Source organism: Tiliqua scincoides, chromosome 1, assembly GCF_035046505.1.
Source record: "Tiliqua scincoides isolate rTilSci1 chromosome 1, rTilSci1.hap2, whole genome shotgun sequence".
NCBI classification, from domain to species: Eukaryota; Metazoa; Chordata; class Lepidosauria; order Squamata; family Scincidae; genus Tiliqua; species Tiliqua scincoides.
In genome coordinates, this window is record NC_089821.1 from 1,158,475 (window position 1) to 1,182,461 (window position 23,987).

General features: G+C 45.9%; 1 protein-coding gene across 2 annotated transcripts in view; it reads left to right on the forward strand.

Moving 5' to 3' along the window:
* The window catches only part of SLC25A21 (solute carrier family 25 member 21), a 334,345-nt gene that overhangs the window by 162,555 nt on the left and 147,803 nt on the right, over positions 1 to 23,987 (forward strand). For both annotated transcript variants that reach the window (XM_066636680.1, XM_066636691.1), the window contains exon 2: positions 20,356 to 20,404. In XM_066636680.1, coding sequence (XP_066492777.1) covers positions 20,356 to 20,404 — 49 coding nt within the window. The remainder of the gene's footprint in view (positions 1 to 20,355; positions 20,405 to 23,987) is intronic.

Sequence of the window (23,987 nt, forward strand, 5' to 3'; positions counted from 1 at the left end):
TTCAGGGGTGGCCCAAGGGGCCCCTTGCGGCCCTCAAGGACTCCCAATGTGGCCGGCGGGGAGCCCCCAGTCTCCAGTGAGCCTCTGGCCCTCCAGAGACTTGCAGCAGCCCGCGCTGGCCTGACGTAACTGCTCTCAGTGTGAGGACGACTGTTCAACCTCTCGCCTGAGCTGTGGAACAAGGGCTTCCTCCACTGCTTGCTGTTTCACATCTGCGATGCAGCAGCGAAGGAAAGGACTGCCTTGCTTTGTGCAAGGCCTTTATAGGCCTTGAGCTCTTGCAAGACCTTCATTCATTCATGTAAGTTCCATCTCTAATATATTCATTTATGTAAATGTATGTAAATTTATTCAAATTTGAAATGTAAATTGATTCTTTTTTCCCAGCGCCCCCCCCCCCCAACAGAGAGATGATGTGGTCCTCCTTCCAAAAAGTTTGGACACCCCTGCTCTAGCTGGACAGTGCCATCATCACATGGACAGCTGGACCAGAACTTTCTGAGGCTTCACAGTGTGGGTGCTGCACTCGAAGGATGGCTAGCAATGCTCAACAGACACTCTGGGGGCAGTTACTGGCCTCTGTTGAGTGCTTCTGGCCAGTGTCCAGGTGCAGTGCTTGCTCTGCTCAGTCTTGGTCCACCATGTTGACTCTACCACACTGGTAATGGCAGGAGTCCTTCTCTTTGCCTTGGTCCCTAGTCAGCAGTGGCAGCTGAGTCACATTTTGAGCCCTCAGCACAAATACTGCAGGGACTGAGCCTTGACGCACTGCCTCCTGCCTCCTGGCCATCACCTCCACATTCAGCACCAGTCTGCAGAGGAAACCACTGGCCATGGAGAGCCTTTCTCTCTGTGAATTAGTGCTCTGAGTGGTCCAGCTTCTCAGAAGCTCCCCCCAATTGTTGCTGTCGCCTGGAGACAAGCCCTGATTTCAGGTGTGTCTGGGGACCATGCTGGCTGGTGAGTCGGTGCAGCGAGTGAGGGTGGCCTATCGAGCTCTGACTTCCTCTTTCCACCTGAGGGATTAGAGCTGTTCTGCACACCACATGTCACCAAACCTGATTACGGGCACAATCCTATCCTGGCTGGAACAGGCAAGCCAAGAGGTTTGCGCTGTATCCAGCGCAAGATAGGGAACATAAGCGGCTCAACCAGAGGCAAGGGGAAACATTAAGACAATTGGGTAACATCCATGCAAATATATATCCCATGCAGACTAAAAACATAGTAAACGTGTTAAATTCGTTTCATGCACATCTCATTTGTCTTTTAGGGAATATTTATCACATAATTCTGTGAGAAATTAGAAGCCTAAAATGCTCGAGATAAATGGCTCAATTGTACAGGTAGCCTTCTTTGAGCTGAAACAGAGCTGTGAGCTCTTTATTAAAAAAGAGGCAGGGGGTAAGGGCTGCTGGCCCCTATGGGTCTCTTCCAACTTGCATCACCTCTTGAGGTGGCGCAAGTCCAAGGAAAGTGGAGTGGCTTGAAGTTGCTACGTTCTCCCCGGGAACGGGGTTGGGATCTGGCATAACAGCCGGATCCCAGCCTGCCTCCCTCTCCCCGCCCGCCCGCCCGCCCGCCCCTGGGGCCGCCCACTGCCCGCCCTCCCGCTGCCCATGAACACCCCTCCTGCCTCCTCCCTGCCTACCTGTGCTCCTTGCATCGGCACAGCCAAGCCGGCACTGAGGTTTCCGTCAGCCTTCGCAGGCCAGTGCTTCTCCAAGCGCCAGCCTGGCTTCCTCTAAGGGACTTGTGCTGGCTCAAGTCAAGGGCTGGATTGCGCCCTAAGACACCGTTTGCATCCAGCAGACAACTGCAGCTCTCAATCCCAGCTCTCTGCTGGGATGGTGTGTGGGTGTGTTTTTATATATACAGGTATATTCCTTTCAGTTTTTGTATTTGTGCTTGAAACATTTTTTTAGGAATACTCTCAGAAAACACAACAAGCAGGACATCATTGCGTTTGTTGCTACAATCTGCATTGACCATTGGTTTCCATTGGAAGGACAGGGTTCATCTTGAAGCATTGTGTATATATAAACATACACATATATATATACTGTCCCCTGATGCTGGTGTTCTGTTGGCGCGGTATGGCTGCCAAGACAGGCGGGTTCCACATATGGCTCTACATGCTGACATTTCCCAGTTCACACACAACCCTTGGTTGATTTCTGTTGAAACTCTGCCACAAGATCCTGCCAGCAAATGGGAGTGGTGAAAAATACTAGGAAGACCAGGGAAGGCTAAAATAACACAAAATAGCCATGCTGTCATCACCTCTTTCTATCATGCAGTGCTCAACAAAACTGCCTGCAATGTGACGATCTTTGCATATCCTTGATTAGCTGCCAGGCATCTTCAGGTCTGAGCTCTTTTGAATTCAGCTCATCAACAGGTATGAATGTGGCATTGGCAACTAATGAGGTTAAAACACAGATCAGTTTCTCAGTTTATATGCATGTGCATGCCCAGGACACACTCTCTGGCTACTTCCTTTGCTGAGTTCCTAACTGACTGATACCTGGAGAGCACCACTGAGTTATTCCCCTTCTCTGATTGGCAATTCCTGAAGGCAGGTCCTGAGGGGGGACATGATTGAGACATACAAAATTCTGCACCAGAAGGATAGTGTGGATAGAGAGATGTTCTTTTCCCTCTCACACAACACCAGAACCAGGGGACATCCACTAAAATTGGGAGAGTTAAGAAAGACAAAAGAAAATATTTCTTCACTCAGCGTGTAGTTAATCTGTGGAACTCCTTGCCACAGGATGTGGTGATGACATCTGGCCTGGATGCCTTTAAAAGGGAATTGTGTAAATTTCTGGAGGAAAAATCCATCACGGGTTACAAGCCATGATGTGTATGTGCAACCTCCTGATTTTAGAAATGGGCCATGTCAGAATGCCAGATGCAATGGAGGGCACCAGGATGCAGGTCTCTTGTTATCTGGTGTGCTCCCTGGGGCATTTGGTGGGCCACTGTGAGATACAGGAAGCTGGACTAGATGGGCCTGTGGCCTGATCCAGTGGGGCTGTTCTTATTATAATGGCAGACAAGAAGAGCTGGTGCAGGGAAACAGGGAGGGGCATTCTTTCTGTCTCTTCCCCTGGTGCTCAGTGTAACCAAAGGCCTAGAGGACCTCTAGATCCATATCTAGCATTTTCTGGAGTCTGTGCAATTGTATATTGGCAAGCCCTGGGTACCTTGGTGTTGTACATTAGCATTCATATCTATGTTCTTCATTGCAAAATATACTCTCATTCCGAGAGTAGCCTGATCCCAGGTCATGTTCATTTAAAATACTTTTAAAACTTTTTGTTGCAAGTGAACCTTTGGGGACAAATATTCATCTGGGAGGTATTTCTGGTGGGAAAGCAGTATGGAACGAAAGGGTTAAGCACACTCTAGGCCTGTACTGTGGTTGCAGTCTGGATTATTATTTAAAAGGGGCAGGGAAGCCCCAATCTCAGCATAAGATGTTCCTCAGCATAAGATGTCCCATCTAGTTTGTCCTTCTATTCAGGACTGTGCATCAATATTAGCAAAAGGTGCTTTATTAGACAGACAGACAGACAGACAGACAGACATCATTTGGGCTCAAAACAGAACTGGAAGCACAAAACACATGCAATTCAGAAGTTGTGAAGTCCAGTGCTTTAAAACAAGTGATATGTTGGTTCATAAACCCGGCTCTTCATTCTTATCCACTGCAAGGATAAGAACATAAGAACATAAGAACAGCCCCACTGGATCAGGCCATAGGCCCATCTAGTCCAGCTTCCTGTATCTCACAGCGGCCCACCAAATGCCCCAGGGAGCACACCAGATAACAAGAGACCTCATCCTGGTGCTCTCCCCTACATCTGGCATTCTGACTTAACCCATTCCTAAAATCAGGAGGTTGCGCATACACATCATGGCTTGTACCCCATAATGGATTTTTCCTCCAGAAACTCGTCCAATCCCCTTTTAAAGGCGTCTAGGCTAGACGCCAGCACCACATCCTGTGGCAAGGAGTTCCACACACCGACCATGCGCTGAGTAAAGAAATATTTTCTTTTGTCTGTCCTAACCCGCCCAACACTCAATTTTAGTGGATGTCCCCTGGTTCTGGTATTATGTGAGAGTGTAAAGAGCAGCTCCCTATCCACTCTGTCCATCCCCTGCATAATTTTGTATGTCTCAATCATGTCCCCCCTCAGGCGTCTCTTTTCTAGGCTGAAGAGGCCCAAATGCCGTAGCCTTTCCTCATAAGGAAGGTGCCCCAGCCCCGTAATCATCTTAGTCGCTCTCTTTTGCACCTTTTCCATTTCCACTATGTCTTTTTTGAGATGCGGCGACCAGAACTGGACACAAGACTCCAGGTGTGGCCTTACCATTGATTTGTACAAAGGCATTATAATACTAGCCGTTTTGTTCTCAATACCCTTCCTAATGATCCCAAGCATAGAATTGGCCTTCTTCACTGCCGCCGCACATTGAGTCGACACTTTCATCAACCTTCATCGACCTGTCCACCACACCCCAAGATCTCTCTCCTGATCTGTCACAGACAGCTCAGAACCCATTAGCCTATATGTGAAGTTTTGATTTTTTGCCCCAATGTGCATGACTTTACACTTACTGACATTGAAGCGCCTTTGTGTAACTCTGATCTTGTTTACTGAATGAAATGGTTGCTGCAGTGCTGTAATCTGTAAAGAATTTGGTGTTGATTCTTTCAGGACTTTCCCCCCCCTTTTCATATACAGTTTCATTGAGCTTGGTTTGCTTTTCTATGTGTGTGTGGCGCGCGTGCATGTGTGTCTTACAGACAGGGGGATTTCTGTTTTTTCCCCCTTCTGGATAAAGGAAACATACCATAGACAGCTATAGAATAGAATCAGGAGAATGCCATGGCTGTCTGGCAATTTAAGAAGGAAACTTCACTGTCTGCTCCTACGTCATGTTCATCATGAAGCAGCTGCAATTGGAGAGGCTGAAACCCTGGCACATCCATCTGGAAATCAGCTATTGGACGTATCCTGGCACGACTTACGCACATTTTATATCCTTGTAGTAGAAATACAGTTTCCCTGAGGAGAGGCTCAGAAATGTTTGGTTTTGGTTTTAGTTTAACCCTTAGCCTCACTGTCTGCAAAGAAGCCAGACAAGCCGGTTGTCAGTCACAGGCCAGGTCTCCCTTGGCCACCCTCTGCAACGGTTGAAATTTGTCATTCAGCACCACTGTTCTTGGGGGACGAGGCTGCCTTTCCTTTAACAGTTCAGTTCTAGTTTGCTGACCAATAGAAAGGCAGCAAAATAAGACTGGTGAGCATTTCACTGGCAAGACTCCCCCCCCCCCCCCGAAAGATGGTTGGGTGCAGCTGACATGAGCTATGAATTGCTAGATGATACTTATGACTGTGGAAGGAAGGAGGTGGAAGGATTGTTTGAATGTTGATCCTTATAGTATCAGACTAAGAGCTCATCCAAAAGCATTGGCATACCTGAGCAGGGGCATGGGGTGCAAATACCCCGGGCAGCAGGCTTGGGGGGCGCCACAGCCATCCACTCCTCCAGCAGCACCCCTCCGTGACACTCAGCACACTGATATCAGCATGCCAATCTGAGCCCCCCCCCCCACTGAGGCTTTCTGAGAGCTGGGGAAACTGTGCATGACTTCCCCATCTCCCTAGCCACCCTGGGTCCCTTTAGGGAGAAGGGCAGGATATAAATAAAGTTTATTATTATTATTATCTCTCTGAAGGCCTTGTAAGGCCTTCTGTATGCTGAAAACCATAGCTTGCGGTTTTCAGCCCAAAACTGGAAGTGTCAATTTTCGGCCTCCAGAAGGCCTAGAGGCAGGCACCACCAGGTGGCATAGAGGGGTGGCATCTCTGGGAGTGGTCATGGCCAGGAACACCATAGCATGTGATACAGCCCTTTCTGGAGTACACAACTTTAGACCACACATGGTATTATTATATTTCATCTCTCTCTCTCTCTCTCTCTCTCTCTCTCGCTCATGTAATAGAAGCCCTACCTGTGGAAAGCTAAACTCTCTGAAAGAAGGGTTTTAATACATTTAGGGCGCAATCCTAACCCCTTTCCAGCACTGACATAAGGGCAATGCAGCTTTGAGGTAAGGAAACAAACTTTTCCTTACGAGGAGGCTTCTGTGAGTGACACCCAACTGCAGGATGCAGCACATGGCCCACTGGCACCACTATGCCAGTGCTGGAAAGCGCTGACATAAGGGGTCAGGATTGCGCCCATAGTTAACTTTCTCTATGAAGAGCTAGCTTTCCACATTCAAGGAGTTCTTATATGGAGCAGCATCAACACGGATGAGTGATCATCGTGGGACCTTTCATGGTAGCTGCATTCACAGAAATGTCTACTAGATTTACATAGACAATCTGGTTCACAGGGTTGGTCCTTCATGCAAGTTTGTGCATGAGGAATCCAAACAGGGCTGGTTTGCGTGAGTGAATTGGACAATTGCTGCTAGGCATAACATGAGACATTGACAGAACTGCGCAAGCTTATAAAAAATAGATGTTTACTTTCAGTATTCATTTTTTAAATGTTTGACCACATTTTATCTGTGTACTGTTCTGTTTACTGCACATTTCCATTCAGTAGAAAAATTTTGTTGCGAGGAAAGAGAAGTACTTTTCTCTTGGAATTTTCTAATTAGCATAACAAAGAGTGTTTAGATTTGCCAAATACAGATTTCCATTTATTATGTGATATCTGGACTCTGAAAACATATTTTCATGCTATACTAAAATCTTTTTTTACCTCTCTCTCTTTAACATGAACATCACTCATTCCTTCGAGAGGTCACAGCCTGCTATCCCAGTGGCTTCTTGGCTTGGTGAGGAGTGACACGTTCTGTGGTGTCTGTTTAGAAAAAGGTTCTAAATATCGAGTGTGAATGTGGCTGACATTGGGCAGTAAGTTCTACCGGTGCCAACAAAGAGTCAAGCATTTTGCCTTTTTCTAAAGGATCCTACAACAAGAACACACATTATTGGCCTTTGAAAGTGATGTTGCCTATCAAGAGGTGTGATAAGTTCAGTGTTATTAGGAAAGGCGGCTAGTTGTGGGAAGTGTTCTGGACTTTTTCTTTGACAAGAGCATCAGACAGAAGCAGCTTAGTGTGGAGCATCAACTGTCAAACTTAGGTAGGCAAACCCTTGTCTGCATCCCCCAACCTTTGGGGGTTGTCTTTTAACTCCTCATCCTGAGAATCTGGCAATCTGAGCTTTAGTTTACTGATGTTGATGGGAATCTTTATAGTTCTCTTCATTCCTTCAATAAATGTCGTATCTTCACACCACAAGTTAGCTCAATGCAGGCAGTAATCTATACAAGAATCCTGAACTAAAGCCCAATCATGTTGCACAATTTCTAATAATTAAACTAGTTATTGTTTGGGCGCCCACAATCGCAATTTGTTGCCCTTCACTGTTTGATCTGGGCTGATTCCTGATTCATTTGTCAATCAATTCAAAGTGTTGGTTATCTTCTCCTGAAAAGTCCTATGCAGTTTGGGTTCATGATATCACGGTCTTCTCCCATAAGAAAGTGCCCATTTGTGAGATCCCCAGTGGGAGGCCTGAGCCATGTCCTGCCACCAACAGAGGCGTTCTCATGATCAGGCCCAGAGTTTTGCATCAACCTGCCATTTTCCAGCATAAACCCAGCTGAAGCGTATCAGTTCTGAAGCTGCACTCCTATAGCTTGGAACCAAAGATGTCTTCCTTTGTTACAGTTTTTATTTAGTAGATAGTTACAGATTTATATTTTGTTGAAATCTGAGCAATGGCGTGCAATGGGGCAGTGCTTAGGAGGAGGTCATAGGGCTTATAGACTGTTGAATATGTGACAAGGAGGCTGTAAAAGATCTGGTCAGATGAAGTTAATTAACGGCAAATGAAGGACAGCTGCTTTTTATGTGTGCTGCACATCTTTGATCTGCTCTATCCTTCAGACCTCTGTGGACAAAGTCGTTAAATAGAAACTAGGAGGCCTGTTTTAAAGACATTAAAGCCCTCCGGGGCAAGGAGTGACAGTCCAGGCAGCCATGAGCTGTTAGCTTTATTCATTAGAGAACTCTAAACATGTCAGAAAAATAGAATAATGTCCCTGCACTTAGATCAGCCAGAACATTGAAGATTATTGCAGCTTTGGGACATATGAGTGGGTAAGCATCTTATGAAAACAAGTTCACTGGGAAGCATTTTGTTATATAAAGCATTGATGCACACTCCCGCACATATAAGCTGCACATTTTTGACAAGGAGATGTCACTGTGCAAAGCTGCAGTCACTGGAACTGGTGCTGACAGTTGCAGTGGAACTCAGAAAGGAGCATTAAGCTCTATGATCCTTCAGTGATGCTTTAAAGGAAAAGTCTCTCCCTTCTCAGTCACGTTAACTACTGTTGGCAACCTTCAGTCTCAAAAGACTATGGTATCGCGCTCTGAAAGGTGGTTCTGGAACAGCGTCTAGTGTGGCTGAAAAGGCCGATTCGGGAGTGAAAATCCCTTCCACACTGGGAGCAAGTGCAGTCTGTCCCTGGTCTGTCTCCCTGGCTATGGGCCTTCCTTCTTTGCCTCTTAGCCTCAGACTGTTGGCCAAGTGTCTCTTCAAACTGGGAAAGGCCATGCTGCACAGCCTGCCTCCAAGCGGGCTGCTCAGAGGCCAGGGTTTCCCACCTGTTGAGGTCCATCCCTAAGGCCTTCAGATCCCTCTTGCAGATGTCCTTGTATTGCAGCTGTGGTCTACCTGTAGGGCGCTTTCCTTGCACGAGTTCTCCATAGAGGAGATCCTTTGGGATCCGGCCGTCATCCATTCTCACGACATGACCGAGCCAACGCAGGCGTCTCTGTTTCAGCAGTGCATACATGCTAGGGATTCCAGCACGTTCCAGGACTGTGTTGTTTGGAACTTTGTCCTGCCAGGTGATGCCGAGGATGCATCGTGATCTCAGTCATGTAACATTGAAAGAATATAGTCATCTCCTGATATTTGTCTGCATGTACACAAGTTCTCCCTGTCCCTGGAAAGGGATCTGGCAGGATTACGTGGAGAGGCTCTCACATATAGGCAAACTGCAGGTGTGCTCGCAAATGTGCATATGGCAGGGGACAGCACTCCCATCAGACACTAGCTCTCTGCATGTGTCAAAGAGGGCTGGAGTAATCTGCACATGACAGCAGCCTGCAGTGCTTCTTGAAGAATTTATAAACAATGTTAACCCATTTCTGCTCAGCTCACAGGTGTACACATTTGATCCCTGTTGCATATATGCAATGTTTGGCAAAAATGGCTTAATTAATATCAAATTACTCACTGAACCTTTACAGCTATCAAGTTCAGGATTGAGTCTGAGTGCCTTCCTATGGCTTACCTACTGCATTTCCCATCAAGTGTTGGATAAACATCGGATTCCAGCAAAAACTTTAAAATAACTTGTTCACTGCGTGTACTGAGGAGTGACATCATCTAGGAAAAGCGAATCATTCACATGTTAATTTCTGATACGATGAAATGATCACAAGTTGATTTTTCCTCTGTCATTTTTGGCACTGGGTCTGTTTTTCAAGAGTGCACACATGGTGTTAGATTGTCACCTGATCCATATTGACACCTCTTAGGGAAACTATAATTAGTCTATCACAGTTGGGTTGTCAGGTATACAGACAATTCTTTCATTATAACTATGTATTAAAACAAATGCCCAAAGTGTCTCTTTAGAACTCTGCATGTTGCTGTCCACTTTGGCTTCAGACTACTGGAGCTTACATTTCAGGATCTCTACATTTCTATGCCTTGATTGTCTCCTGTTTTATTCCCATTTTGCAGATTGGGAAGTGAGAATAAAAGCTAGTGAGTTCCCCACATTGATGGCTAAGTACATATCTCAGCAGGAATTTGCAAGTTCCAGTGCTAACCTTAGATCTTGTTGCACATGGGACAAAAAGCCAAAAGAATAATGATACTGTGTGCCAGCAGACATGGTGTAGGCTGGTACAGTGACTGGTACAGCTTACTGAAATATATGTAGGGGTAGTTTGGTGTGACAGAGTCATGGTGACCAATTACTGCCTTAGGGCGCAATCCAAACCTGCGCTGGAGCAGGCAAACCAGGAGGCTTACACTGCATCCAACACAGTTTTGTTGGCAGCAGCAACTCAGCCAGAGGCAAGGAGAAACTCTTCCCCTTACCCCTGGGTAAGGACTGCTGGCCCCAATGGGTCTCCTTGAACCTGTGCCACCTCTGGAGGTAGCGCAAGTCAGAGGAGAGCGGAGCGGCTTGAAATCTCATAACTGCCGGGTCCCAGCCCCACCTCCGGCTCCCCATGTGCCCGCCCTCCCCCAGCCCAGAAACGCCTCCTCCACGCCCCCCCATGCCTACCTTTGGCACTGGTGTGCCACTACCTTTGCCACTGGATTTGCCACTACCATTGCCACTACCTTTGCCACTGGTGTGCACGCTACTGGTGTGCCACTACCTTTGCCACTGGTGTGGCCACGCTGACACAAGCGGCTGCAAGGAAGCCACCGCGGAGGCTTCTGCCAGCCTCCGCGCGTTGGTGCATCTAGATGCGCTGATGCGGCTTCCTCCCACGGAGGTGCAAACGTGCTTTACAGCGCGTTTGCAAACCTCCTGGGCCGGCCCAAAGGACTTGGGCTGGTCCACGTCCACTTTAGGATTGTGCCTTTAATGTCTACCTGTGGTTAAAATTAAGCCAAAATAAATTAGAGTAGGTTTCCTTTATGCTGTCAATTGTGCATCAACTCCATTGTGAGAATATTTAAAATCTCAAAGGTTTTAGTCCCATAAAGTGGCAACATGGTATTTGCAAGGTCTCATGGCCTTTATGCAATGTGCCACCTGCAGGATGAGACTTTCCAAGACTGGGCAAATTAGGTCCCGGGGAGGGAGGCAACTTCTCTTAAATATTTTATGGGGACTTTTTATAGCCTATGTTAGTCAATATTGCATGGAGTGTTGTTAGATCTACAATAGCTATACTTTATTTGGCTGTTTCTCAAATCATAATAATAGGCTTGTTTGAACCTGTCACTTTTAGCTTATCCATAACTGATTATGTTGCCTTTGCAGCGCAAAAATCTGACACTGTACCTCTCCAATACAAAATAAATCTAGCGTGAGAAAAAGATATCGTTGATTATATGAACTGAATGCTTACTGAGTTGGCATTTCCAGATGTTGAAATCAGCTGCCCAAAAGGGACCTAATTAATAGCTTGCTGAATACTTCAGAATTCCTCGTCAAAATGCAACATTTTACAGTAATGTCGGAGTTCTTTAGTGTTTCTTTACAGCTACTTATGAGGAAATGCTACGGCGTTTGGGCCTCTTCAGCCTAGAAAAGAGGCACCTGAGGGGGGACATGATTGAGACATACAAAATTATGCAGGGGATGGACAGAGTGGATAGGGAGATGCTCTTTACACTCTCACATAATACCAGAACCAGGGGACATCCACTAAAATTGAGTGTTGGGCGGGTTAGGACAGACAAAAGAAAATATTTCTTTACTCAGCGTGTGGTTGGTCTATGGTACTCCTTGCCACAGGATGTGGTGCTGGCGTCTGGCCTGGATGCCTTTAAAAGGAGATTGGACATGTTTCTGGAGGAAAAATCCATTATGGGTTACAAGCCATGATGTGTATGCGCAACCTCCTGATTTTAGAAATGGGTTATGTCAGATGCAAGGGAGGGCACCAGGATGAGGTCTCTTGTTATCTGGTGTGCTCCCTGGGGCATTTGGTGGGCCGCTGTGAGATACAGGAAGCTGGACTAGATGGGCCGATGGCCTGATCCAGTGGGGCTGTTCTTATGTTCTTAACTACAATTCCCAGAATGCCTTGCAGCTCTCTTGTTATCTGGTGTGCTCCCTGGGGCGTTTGGTGGGCGGCTGTGAGATACAGGAAGCTGTACTAGATGGGCCGATGGCCTGATCCAGTGTGGGCTGTTCTTATGTTCTTAGTTGTGTCTTTTTTAGTAATAAGTAGTTGTGACTTCTGATTTTCACTGATTTCTGGTAAATCAGAACCAAGCATTGAAAAATAAGGGCTCCTCTGTTTGTGCTGTTCATTCATAATTCATAATCTTTATGAGTCGTATTTCTGCTCCCAGAGTGAAGAGCTACCAAAGAAGCCGTTCTTCTCTTCTGAATAAGTTGGACTGCAAAAATTTGCAGGGTGGAGACAGACCTGAGCAGCAGCTCCTTGCAGGGGAGGGTGATCCCAGTGTGTTGAGGTCTTGATTCCACCCACCCCTTCTCTGGTATGAGTGGAAGGCACTAACAGGCTCATACCTGGAAGAAGGTCTGAGGTCCCCTGTGGCTGCAGCCCTTCACACAACACCCCAGGCACAATCTAGAGTGTCTCCAAATTTGGGGGGAGGGTGGCTGTTTGAGGCGGGGAGGAGTTGCCACAGGTTGATGTATCAAAAAAGCTTATTTGCACCAGTAGAACTCTCAGCTAATTTGGATCTAGGCGCCTGCTAAGCCAGTTACCGAACTGTCATTGGAGTATAACCCAAAAAGCTTACATCACTTTCTGGCTGCCTCCACTCTGTCTTCTCACAGCCGATCCAAATCATAGCCCAGTGCTAACTAAGCCCCCCCCCCCAACGCAACCGCACCAATGGATCACACCACGCACTTTATCCCGTCGGGAGGCAGTCCTGGAGGCCTCTTCATTGTAAGCCTCCTCTTCCCCAGTAGGTCTACTTGGACCTATTTCCAAAGAGGTGGGTCAAGGCTGGGAAGGGGGATAGGATTTTGATTGTCGCTGATAATCACCCACTTCCCACCCACAGCACACAGCAGTCCCCATCCTGTTCCTCACCCTCCACTCCATCCCACCCACCGCCTGCCCCTGCACCAGCATACCAGCACTAGGGCATTTTCATGGGTATGTTACTGAACATTATTTCCGACAGTGCAGCGCCTTGTTAGGATTTGGCCCCAGTTTCTCTTCTATGAATGCTATTATTCCTGGCTGTTTAATGTATATCTGGACCCCAACAAGGGGGGGGGAAGCTAAAATGACAGGTGGGGGAAAGATGAAGCCCTCTTCCTCTCCCTTCCTTCCAATTACAACATCCAGAAGCTGCTCTTCCATTTAGAGAATGCTGGGCATTTGCTACATGAAGTAGCAGGTAGCTTGTCATTTGCTCTCAGCATAGCCTCTTTCCCTGTTTGCCTCTTAACAGTCTTCAAAGTTCTTCATTATTTTGAACGAGTCATAGAAAGGAATGCTTCAGGACAGCCCCCCGGCAAGTTGCTGCACTGGGTCCTTCTCAGGCATGGATCTGCCTCTTCAGTATTCCAGCAGGAAAACAGCCTCCTTTTCTCTTTGTCCCTAGAACTGAGGTATTCAATCTGTGCGTCCCGCCTCCCCAGTGAGGCATGGCTAGCCTCCAGGGGTGTCGCCAGGCATCTCCGGGAGAGAGTTGGCCGGCAGCTGCTCTGCTGCTCAGCTCAGCTGCATGTGCTGCCTCCTGACTTGCTGCTTTTCCGAGGCTGAGAACGAGGTGCCCCGAGGCTGCCCCGAGGCTGGGGCAACGTGAGGTTAGGTGGGTGGGGCAGTGTGAAACATGGTGGGCGACGTGGGAGAGAAGGCTGGCTGGGCAGGCAGGCAGAGGTGCTGCATCTCATCATGGAGCTCTCTCCATGTGCAACCTTGCCCCAAAGACTACATTTCCCAGTGTGTCCCTCGCCCTGGGCATCCTGGGATTGCTCAAGGCTGGAGGAGAGAAGAGTGTGGAGGTGCTGCATCTCTTCAGCACAGGAGTGCTCCTGGCAGGCTTCAAACTGGGAGGGGAGCAGCGCTTTCCTCTGCTTGGGAAGGAAGGAGCCAGCCTGCTCCTACTGGGTGGGGGGTGTCCAAATGCCCCAGCCTGCATCCCTCCGTCTTGCCTGGGGGAACAGGGGTGGCATCTGCATGCTGGGTGTATGTGTGTGAGCAGCCCCATCTACTTTGGGGTGAGTTGTAATCTTGCTGTATGTGGCTGCAATCTTTTCCACACTTTCCTGGGAATAAGCCCCATTGACTCAAATGGGACTTACTTCTGAGTAGATCTACATAGCCTTGGGGTCTGTGTCAGCTTAACCCAGAATCTTCACCATTCTCTTTGTCCTCCCCCTTCAAAAAAGGAAAAAAGCTACTCTTGATGGCTTTGTCTCCAAAAATTGATTAAAAATAAAAAACCCCATTCCTTTTTAGCCATTCCCCTTTTTCCTCCTGCCTCCTTTTGGGGGGGGGGGGTACTCTGTTGGTTGCTATTGTAAGACAAAAGGCACAATCCTAGCTAGGTCTACTCAGAAGTAAGTTCTATTGTGTTCAATGGGACTTACTCCCAGGAAAGTGGGGTTAGGATTCCAGCCAAACAGTCTCTGGGTCTCAGTTTGCATCAGTTTGCAATTAGCAGATACACACAAAACAAAGTCTTCCCCTCCCCCAGCAGATTCATCACTTCCCCCCTCCCTTTCCAAAACCCTCCAGGTGTGCTACTAACAAACTCAGGGCACAAGCCTAACCAAGTCTACTCAGAAGTAAGTCCTATTTTGTTCAATGGGGCTTACTCTCAGGTAAGTGTGGTTAGGATTGCAGCCTCAGAGTGCTGGCAGCCTTGTTTCTAGTGTATAATTATTACACCTTCACCCCTATTTTAGGGGTAACTGAGGTGAGGTCTTGTAATAGGGAGCTGTGGCCAATGGCCACAAGGATCAGGGGAGGCACAAGCTGGAAAAGTTCGAGAACCACTGCCCTAGAAGTACCTCATGGCGGAAATGTGGAGAAGCACTTCATTTAGTTATTTTTTTATAGCTCCATCTGTGTTAATGGCAGCTTCAACAGAGTGTACAGGAACTTACAATCTAGAGCAGGGGTGTCAAACATAAGGCCCGGGGGCTGGATGCGGCCCGCGGAAGCTTTTAATCTGGCCCTCAGGCTTTCAACTGCTGAGTAGTGCTGAGGTGTTACTGCTGAAAGGACAGCCCACATGAAAATTGGGCTCTCCCATATCTTGAAATATGATCAAGATTCATATATTTTCTCTTTTGTTATTTGCAGCTAATGAGTTCCTAAGTGAAAAAAGTGTTTATTTTTGGTTATGACCTATTTAATGACATCACTTCTTGCCTAATGACATCACTTCCTACCCTCAGCAGCCATCGTGAATGCTATGTGGCCTCCCTATGAAATGAGTTTGACACCCCTATCTAGAGATACTGATTCAAGAAAGAGAATGAAGAGAGGGAAGGGATGGAGACTGTTCATTGCTTCCTGGAATCAGCCATATGCTTCATCGAGGCACTCTGCCCATGTGTGTCAAGGCGCACTCTTCACATGAGATTCTTCCACATCCCAGACCTCCTTTGGTGGCAGGTCACTCTCTCAAGGTGCTATATGGGCAGGGCGAATTTCAGTGCAGATGCTTCTTTACACTTGGCACATGGATGCGTAAAATATAACTGCATCATAACCAAATTCCTATTTTGTGTTCAGGGGAGCCAAACTCTGTAAGAACTATGTAAATTTTGATGCCAGAAGTTTTGAGACTGGTTTCTAATGTAAGTCCAGTTTTGGTTATGACTCCTTCCTGATGTGTATCTATTGCGTGGGACTCAACACCTGCACCTTTTCTGCTTCAGGTTCAGATAATTCACTGAGGGTGCAGTCCTAACCCCTTATGTCAGTGCTTTCCAGCACTGGCATCGCGGTTCCAATGGGGCTTGTGCTGCATCCTGAGTTGGGTGTTACTCGTGGAGACCTCTTAAACTGTCCTTGCCGCCGACATACCTGCTCCAGTGGGAGGGCATACCTGCCTCTGCCTCCACAGACACACGTAGTCTTGTGCCAAAAATCATTTTCTTCATAGACCATATGAGGTTTCATGGTGTTCTAAGCATTTGTCTGGTCCAAAAACATTTTGGCAGCAAAGGTACTGACTGGTTTTGAAGGCCAATTGTAAAAAAGAAAGTTTGTTTTTCATAAGACTGAGTAATTATTAGCTCAATTCACATTTAACAGTTTTGCAGTCAGATGTATTTTTGCAAGGAAAAGCAAGGTACATTCTGCAGTATTTATTATTTTGCATATTCTGACAGTACCTGTTTGAACGCCAAAGCAAATATGTACAGTTCCAGCCGTATGCTATACAGGGCCTGACGTGTGTTTCTTTCTATGAGCAAATTTCCATTGTGTTTTGTTTCCTCTGTGACTATCTTATTCCAGGAAAATGAATAAAGCACTCTGAGGAGAGTGAATAATGTTTTAAACACTAAAGGGGGTGTGTGCAATAAAAGGTGTACATCGTACATCTCCACCCTTCAGGCCTATCTAAACGGTGAAGCAACATATAGAATTCTGATGTTCAAGTAATTGTTAAGGTGCATCAATCACATCTATCCAGCCTGAAGTTCCTGAAAAGCATGTTCAAGCTGAACCAAGTGACTTGCTTCTTAAACTTTTTATAAACATTAAAATGCTTTCTGTCCCTTGACAGTTAGAATATTGGATGACAATGCAAATCCAATTTTAATTTTTCCAGTGGGTGTAAGATAAAAGATACAGGAATGATACAGGCATAAAACCAAACTATGATTTAGCATTTGAAGGACGTTGCAAGGAGATGATCCAGTGCTGGCTTTGCAGGTGTTAAAGTCTCAGGGTCAGTACCTGCAGTCTGTGGGTAGAGTTGGGGAAAACAGATAATACAATGCCGTTGTACAAATCTATGGTAAGGCCACGCCTGGAGTATTGTGTTCAGTTCTGGTCGCCACATCTCAAAAAGGACATAGTGGAAATGGAAAAGGTGCAAAAGAGAGCGACTAAGATGATTACAGGGCTAGGGCACCTTCCTTATGAGGAAAGGCTACGCGTTTGGGCCTCTTCAGCCTAGGAAAGAGGCGCCTGAGGGGGGGACATGATTGAGACATACAAAATTATGCAGGCGATGGACAGAGTGGATAGGGAGATGCTCTTTACACTCTCACATAACACCAGAACCAGGGGACATCCGCTAAAATTGAGTGTTGGGAGAGTTAGGACAGACAAAAGAAAATATTTCTTTACTCAGCGTGTGGTTGGTCTGTGGAACTCCTTGCCACAGGATGTGGTGATGGCGCCTGGCCTGGACGCCTTTAAAAGGGGATTGGACAAGTTTCTAGAGGAAAAATCCATTACGGGTTACAAGCCATGATGTGTATGTGCAACCTTCTGATTCTAGAAATGGGCTATGTCAGAATGCCAGATGCAAGGGAGGGCACCAGGATGAAGTCCCTTGTTATCTGGTGTGCTTCCTTGGGCATTTGGTGGGCCGCTGAGAGATGCAGGAAGCTGGACCAGGTGGGCCTGTGGCCTGATCCAGTGGGGCTGTTCTTATGTTCTGAACCCTGAAGAGCTGCTGTCAATCAGTAGAGACCAGCAATTTTTATCCTCTTGCATCTCATGGCACACTGGCAATTTGCTAAGATTGTCAAGGCACATGTCAGCTTTTGGACAATTGGCAAGGTGCACTGTGATGTCAATGGGGACTTGCATCCCCCAATAGCCCTACTAATAAATGACCTTCCTCCCAAATCCAACGGCATACCTGCAAGACCATTCACAGAGTCTGGCTTGCTGTAAAAAAAAAAAGCAAAAAAAAAAAAAAAGCTGGAAATGTATATGTGTGGAAGAATTGTTTTATATGTGGCTATTATGTTAAAGAAAAAAAAGGAAAAAATGTAACTAGATTGGAGAATGGTAAAGAACATATTATAAGAGATTATTGGTTCCATCACAGTTTGGAAATCAGATTATTTTTATTGAATATTAATGAGTAATTGCACTAGTTGAGGATTGATAGAAAGTGAATATTTAGAAAATATATTATAGGGAATTTGGAAGAATTTATTATATATGATATAAGAAATGCATAAATGATTATAAGAACATAAGAACATAAGAACAGCCCCACTGGATCAGGCCATAGGCCCATCTAGTCCAGCTTCCTGTATCTCACAGCGGCCCACCAAATGCCCCAGGGAGCACACCAGATAACAAGAGACCTCATCCTGGTGCCCTCCCCTACATCTGGCATTCTGACTTAACCCATTCCTAAAATCAGGAGGTTGCGCATACACATCATGGCTTGTACCCCATAATGGATTTTTCCTCCAGAAACTTGTCCAATCCCCTTTTAAAGGCGTCTAGGCTAGACGACAGCACCACATCCTGTGGCAAGGAGTTCCACAGACCGACCACACGCTGAGTAAATAAATATTTTCTTTTGTCTGTCCTAACCCGCCCAACACTCAATTTTATAAAAGTCAGGAGCAGATAGAAGAATTGTTCTGTATGTGGTCACTATTTTTTAAAAAAGTAATTAGAATGGAGAACAGTAAAGAATTGATTATAAGATATTGTTGATTTTGTCATTTCTTGGTAACTAGATTATCTTTGTTTTAATATAAATGAGCAATTGGTTTACACTTGATAGAAAGTGAATATTTAGAAAATATAGAATAGGGCATTAGGAAGAACTTATCTTATATGGTATAAATAAATGGATAAATCAATAAGAGGTAGAAATAGATGAGTAAGTAGATTAGGAGGTATAGTATGATTAATTAGTAATGGTATATGGCAGTGTTTCTCAAACTGTGGGTCAGGACCCACTAGGTGGGTCGTGAGCCAATTTCAATTCATTTCAAAATTTTATTTTTAATATATTAGACTTGATGCTACCATGTTATGTGACTGCATTTGGAGAAATGTTACAGACCTGTACTTTTAACAAGCTACTATGTTTATTCTTTTAACAATGATAGTTAATGGTACTGACTCCTAGGTAAGTGTGGGTAGGATTGCAGCCTAGGATTTTCCTGCTTGTTGATGTCACTTGCGGTCATGACGTCACTTACGGTGGGTCCTGACAGATTGTCATTCTAAAAATGTGAGTCCTGGTGCTAAATGTGTGAGAACCACTGGTATATGGTATTTAGCACTCCTAAATATATGTTATATGTCTGTATTATTTGTATTGTTTTGTATTATGTGATCTCTGTGTGTGTTAATTAAAAAAATTAATAATTTTTTTTTTTTAAAAAAAGAAAGGGGATAGTTAAATGAGAACTCCAGCAAACCCCCCCCCCCACCCACCAGTAGCTCTGTTTGTTCTGGGGAGCTGCTCCTGACTGGTTTGCCGAAGAGACTGGCACTCAAGTCAGACGGAGTTCCATAAACTGGAAGAGTCCCCATGGCCACCATGGAGACTCGAGCATATCCCTGTCCTTTAGGAAATATGGAAAGCTAGCAGCATCTTGAAATTACCAAAATATATTTCTTGCCAGTGGAAATGGAATTCATCTTATTCATTTGTTGGAAAAATTCCTGCATTAAAAATTTATGTCATGGGCTCAGAAATTAAAATGGGCACTGAGCTGAATTTTCATTAATTTTGGCAAGAAAAGTCAACTTTGGGAGGTTCAAAGGAGCCCCTTGAAAATCTCTTTCGTGGGTTGTCAGGCTACTGCTTTGATAGCATTTTTAACGCTTCATTATTGCATAATTGGGGATAATGTCATGATCTTGTGATGATTTCAAAGAGCCAGGCAGCCCATCTGATTCGGCTGCGTGATGAAATCACCAAGAGCACACAAAGTCCTTACGTTGCCCTGACTCGAGAAACAGGGATGTGTCCCATTGCAGAAGCAACTGAAATATGGCCCCTTCTTGTAATGATGTACTGGTGGTATCATTGCTCCCTAGTTCACCCATTCTGAGGGTGGACGCTGGCAAGACTCTTCAGCAGTGTGGCAAGATTTTCACCGCATCCACTATTTCTCGCATCTGACTACTTGGGGCTGGTGATGCACATTTGAATATGCAGCCAATTTAATGCATTTGGGTGACACTCAGGGCCCAATCCTAACCAACTTTCCAGCCCTGATGTAGACGCAATGCAGCCCTGACATGAGGAAAGAAATGTTCCCTTACCTCAGGAGGCCTCTGTGGTAGCCTCCCCCTCCCACTGCAGGTTGCAGCACATGCCCTGATGGCATGGCTGCATTGGTTACAGGAAAGTTGGGTAGGATTGGGCCCTTGGATTGGCAATTTCCTGGCTTAGATCTCAAGGTCTGAAGCCACAACACAGCAGTAGCTCTTTACAAAGGTTCGCTTTGTCACAAAACCTTGAAAAGGCTGACAAGTGTTTCTGTCTTGTGGTTCTTCAGTGCAAAGCATGCTTCTCACTGGAACGTTTTATACTTCAGGAATTGTGGAGATCAAATGTATTTACCAGGCCTCCTTTCTCTATCATCTTACAGGTCTTGTAGAAATTTGCCTGATGCACCCCCTGGATGTGGTGAAAACCAGGTAAGGTTCTGCTTGAACAAGTTTTATTGACACTGGAAGACGTCCAAATTGGAAGCTGTCAGAACTTAAAACGCTCGAACTTGTCCAAGTCAGATAACTTCTCCCTTTAATGGCATTTGTATTTACTTACTATTTCTCAGAGCATTTGACAGGCAGAATTTGAATAGCATGATGCATTTCTGTGCGGAGGTCATCTGGAGGAGTGAAATGCTTCTTTATGAAAACGTGCACTTCATGGAATAGCCCAGAATCCCTTGGGGGGGGGGGAGAAAAGCTCATGGTTATCGTTTCTCCCCTACCATGTTTATTATCCGAAGTAATGTTTCTACTTGAAATGACAATTGTTGCGCTGGCTTGGAAACAAAATAATATGGATGGTGAACGGGGCCTGACGCAGCCAGTCCTGTTTTCAGATGTTGGTGAAATGAAAACCCTTTCAACTGTTGTTGGCACACACCAGTGGGGTAGTTTGGTTTCATGCTGGCCGCCTTTGGGGCATGTTCAGTAACTTCCAAGCATGCTTTTGAGACTGGGCAAGTTCTAGCTCCTCAGTCCATTTCAAAACACGCCGGTCTAAAAATCTCTGTTTGGTAGCCATAATAATCTGTAGCCAAAATTCTGTTTGGTAGCCATAATAATCTGTCAGGACACAGGTTTGTTTTTTCTGTTGACATGGTCCAGTTAGATGTCTCAGATTGTGTTTCTGGATAATAAATGTGGCATCTGTTCAAGTGTGTCTTAGGCAGGCCTGGGGAGGACAGCTATATGCCCTCTGAGTGCTCACACCTGTGGTTCATGTTTCAGGATTTCTGCACTTAACATTGGGCAGAGGAATAATAGATCTTCCAACTAGTACAGAGCAATATCCTAATGTATGCAATAGTCAGAGATTTGCCTTTGAGTTATCCTGCGAGCTTTCTTTCCAGGATCTGATATTGCTACCCCATCTCAAACTAAGATGCAAGGCATCCGTGTGGACCCCAAAGTGCCAGAACACACCTCTTCCACCTATGGAAGGGCTTAGCAGAACTCTCCATAAGAAAGGTGACCCCAAGTTCAGAGAAGTGTCTTCATTTGCACAAGTCCCTTCCAGGGCCCACCAGGGCAGAGATCCTAACCTTGGTGCCTGCAAGCCCATGAGTGGTGCCCGCCTGCCCACCCATTGCTGCTGCCATGGCCACATTGCAAGAGGAGGGGCAGCAGCAGAGGTCTAGGATTGTAGCTACTGTTGAATTGAGAAACCTCTTCCTCACCTTCTCTACAGTCGCGTCAGAAGCCTCCTCATCAGAGCACCCTCTGTTTCTCAGGTATAGACAGCAAGGACTTTTCCAGCTGCAGTCTTGGTGGCTGCTCCTGAACCCCAGAATTATTTTTCCTGCCCATGACCAAAACCCAGGACATAAAATTATCTGGTGACATTGGATGGGAAGGAGAAATGTCATGCCACATTACTATAGTTCTATATTTTACTGTATTTAACATCTACACATTTCACAGGAGACCACAAACCATGTTGTCCTGTTGGCGTCAGATGGAGTCTGTATTCAGATAAACAAACCAGGGCACAATTCAGCTGAAGCTGGAAGTTCCAAGCTGAAAAAGGGAAGAAGCATCTTGTGAAGCTTTTGTAGGTTATCAAAGCAACTAAAATTGCACAAAAGTCCCCCAAAAAAAAACAAATACGCAAAATTGCACAAAAGAAATCTATTTGTTTATTTAAATTTATTTTTAAAATGTATACCCCATTCCTCTGTCCCATCAGCAGCCACCGGACCAGTTTACAGAAACGATGAAACAAATGTCTCAAGCAATTTAAAACATCCTATTAAAAATGTGAATGTTTGTATGTATGAATATTAAAAAGCAAACCACAGATCAGAAAAAGTGCTGTGATAAGTGCAAAGTGCAACTGAAATAAGTGGGTTTTCAACAGACATTTAAAAGTGCCTCGTGGCTGAGTTCAAAGGAGGGAGTTCATAGTCTGAGCTCCACTGCCAGGACTCTGCCCCTTGTTTCTCCAGAGAGACAATCCCTGGAGCAAGGCGTCTGATGGAGAATCAAGTTTGTAGGCAGACACATGGAGAAGGCAGCAGTGGTGCAAGTGCTGTGTAGGGCTTGAAAGGCAGTGACCAGCACCTTGAATTGGGCCTGGAAACATATAGCTAGCCAACGTATAGCAAAGCGTGGGAGTGCTGCAAAGGGCCCTCAAGAGGACCCAGGCGCCTGCAATCCGAACCTTCTGGGAGGTTTTCAGGGACAGCCCCACATAGTGCTTGTTACCAGAATCCAAACCCCGCGTGACCAGGACGTGAAGTGCCACAGCCGGCTCACCTTGCTGTAAAAATGAGCACAGTGGGTGCAAAGCCAGGCGGAGGTATTCCAAGCCCCTTCCAACGCCTGGCTCTCCAGGGTCAGGGCTAGGTCCAGGTGCGGTCACAGGCCAGGACCCTGGTCCTTCAAGGGGAGCGCCACCCCATCCAGAACAGGGTGTCTTCCCCAGTCTGGATCTGCTCCCTGGATAATGAAAGCACCTCTTTATATGGACGATGCAGAAGAAGTGGCCTACTACTGATTTGCCACGTAGAAGTAGCATCCAGGTGCTTCACAGTCACACAGCACCTAAAGAAGAAAAAGGCTTTGTGGTGGAGGGGAGTGGAGGAACCGCAACGTTGTCCCAAGATTCTCGTACAAAGAAGAATGACCTGCATCCAGTATTCAGTAAGGAGAGGCTGACCTTCTAGTATGGCAGCAAAAAAACAAAACTCTCCCCCCAAATAATCAGAGCTGACTGACCTGAAATTTGACTGGTCTGTGCCCTCCTACTTTTTAAAACTTCGACAGACTTTGGTTCAGGTCCAACAGAGCATGCTTAGAATACCTGCTTTGGCGGCATCAGAAGCAGTGGTGCAGCTAGAGGAGGTGCAAAGCATTACTTTTTACAGGGAGCCTCACTGCAGCGTGCAAGGGGCCCCTTCCCCTCCCCTTTGGAGCCACTCTGGGCGGGGGGAGCAAAATGGAGGCATACGCCCCTTGCACACTGCAGTGAGGCTCCCTGCAAAACTCCCTGCACTCCCTCTGGATCAGGAAACTGCACATCCCCAACCCAAGCAGCAGCATTTGGAAACGCTGACAGATGGACTAAAATGAATGGACCAGGAAAAATAAATAAAATCAAGCTGTAAATATTTGCATGGATCTTACATGTGATTTTTTTCTTCCTTTCTTTTGTGTTTGTGCCTTCAAATATTTGTGCCGTGGAGTTTTGCTGCTATAAAGTTTCCTGAAAAAGAAATCTTTGTGTTGCCTGAGCAAGTATTCTTGGATACCAAACTGTCAGCTGTGATGTGTGTGTTTGCCCTTAGTTGCTTGCGCTTCCTTTTAATGAGAAACAAAAGCAGTTTTGTCCTCAGAGCTGTGTAGGACCAAGGAAGACACACTTAGACAGTCCAAACTTAAATTGCAAAGAGATCCTGTCCGTTTTGTTGGAAGTATTGAACAGGGAACGCTTTTCCAATGTATTTGATAGAGTTCCTTTCCCATTCCAAGTTTGCTATGTTTTGGCAGCATGTCTCAAAGCACTATG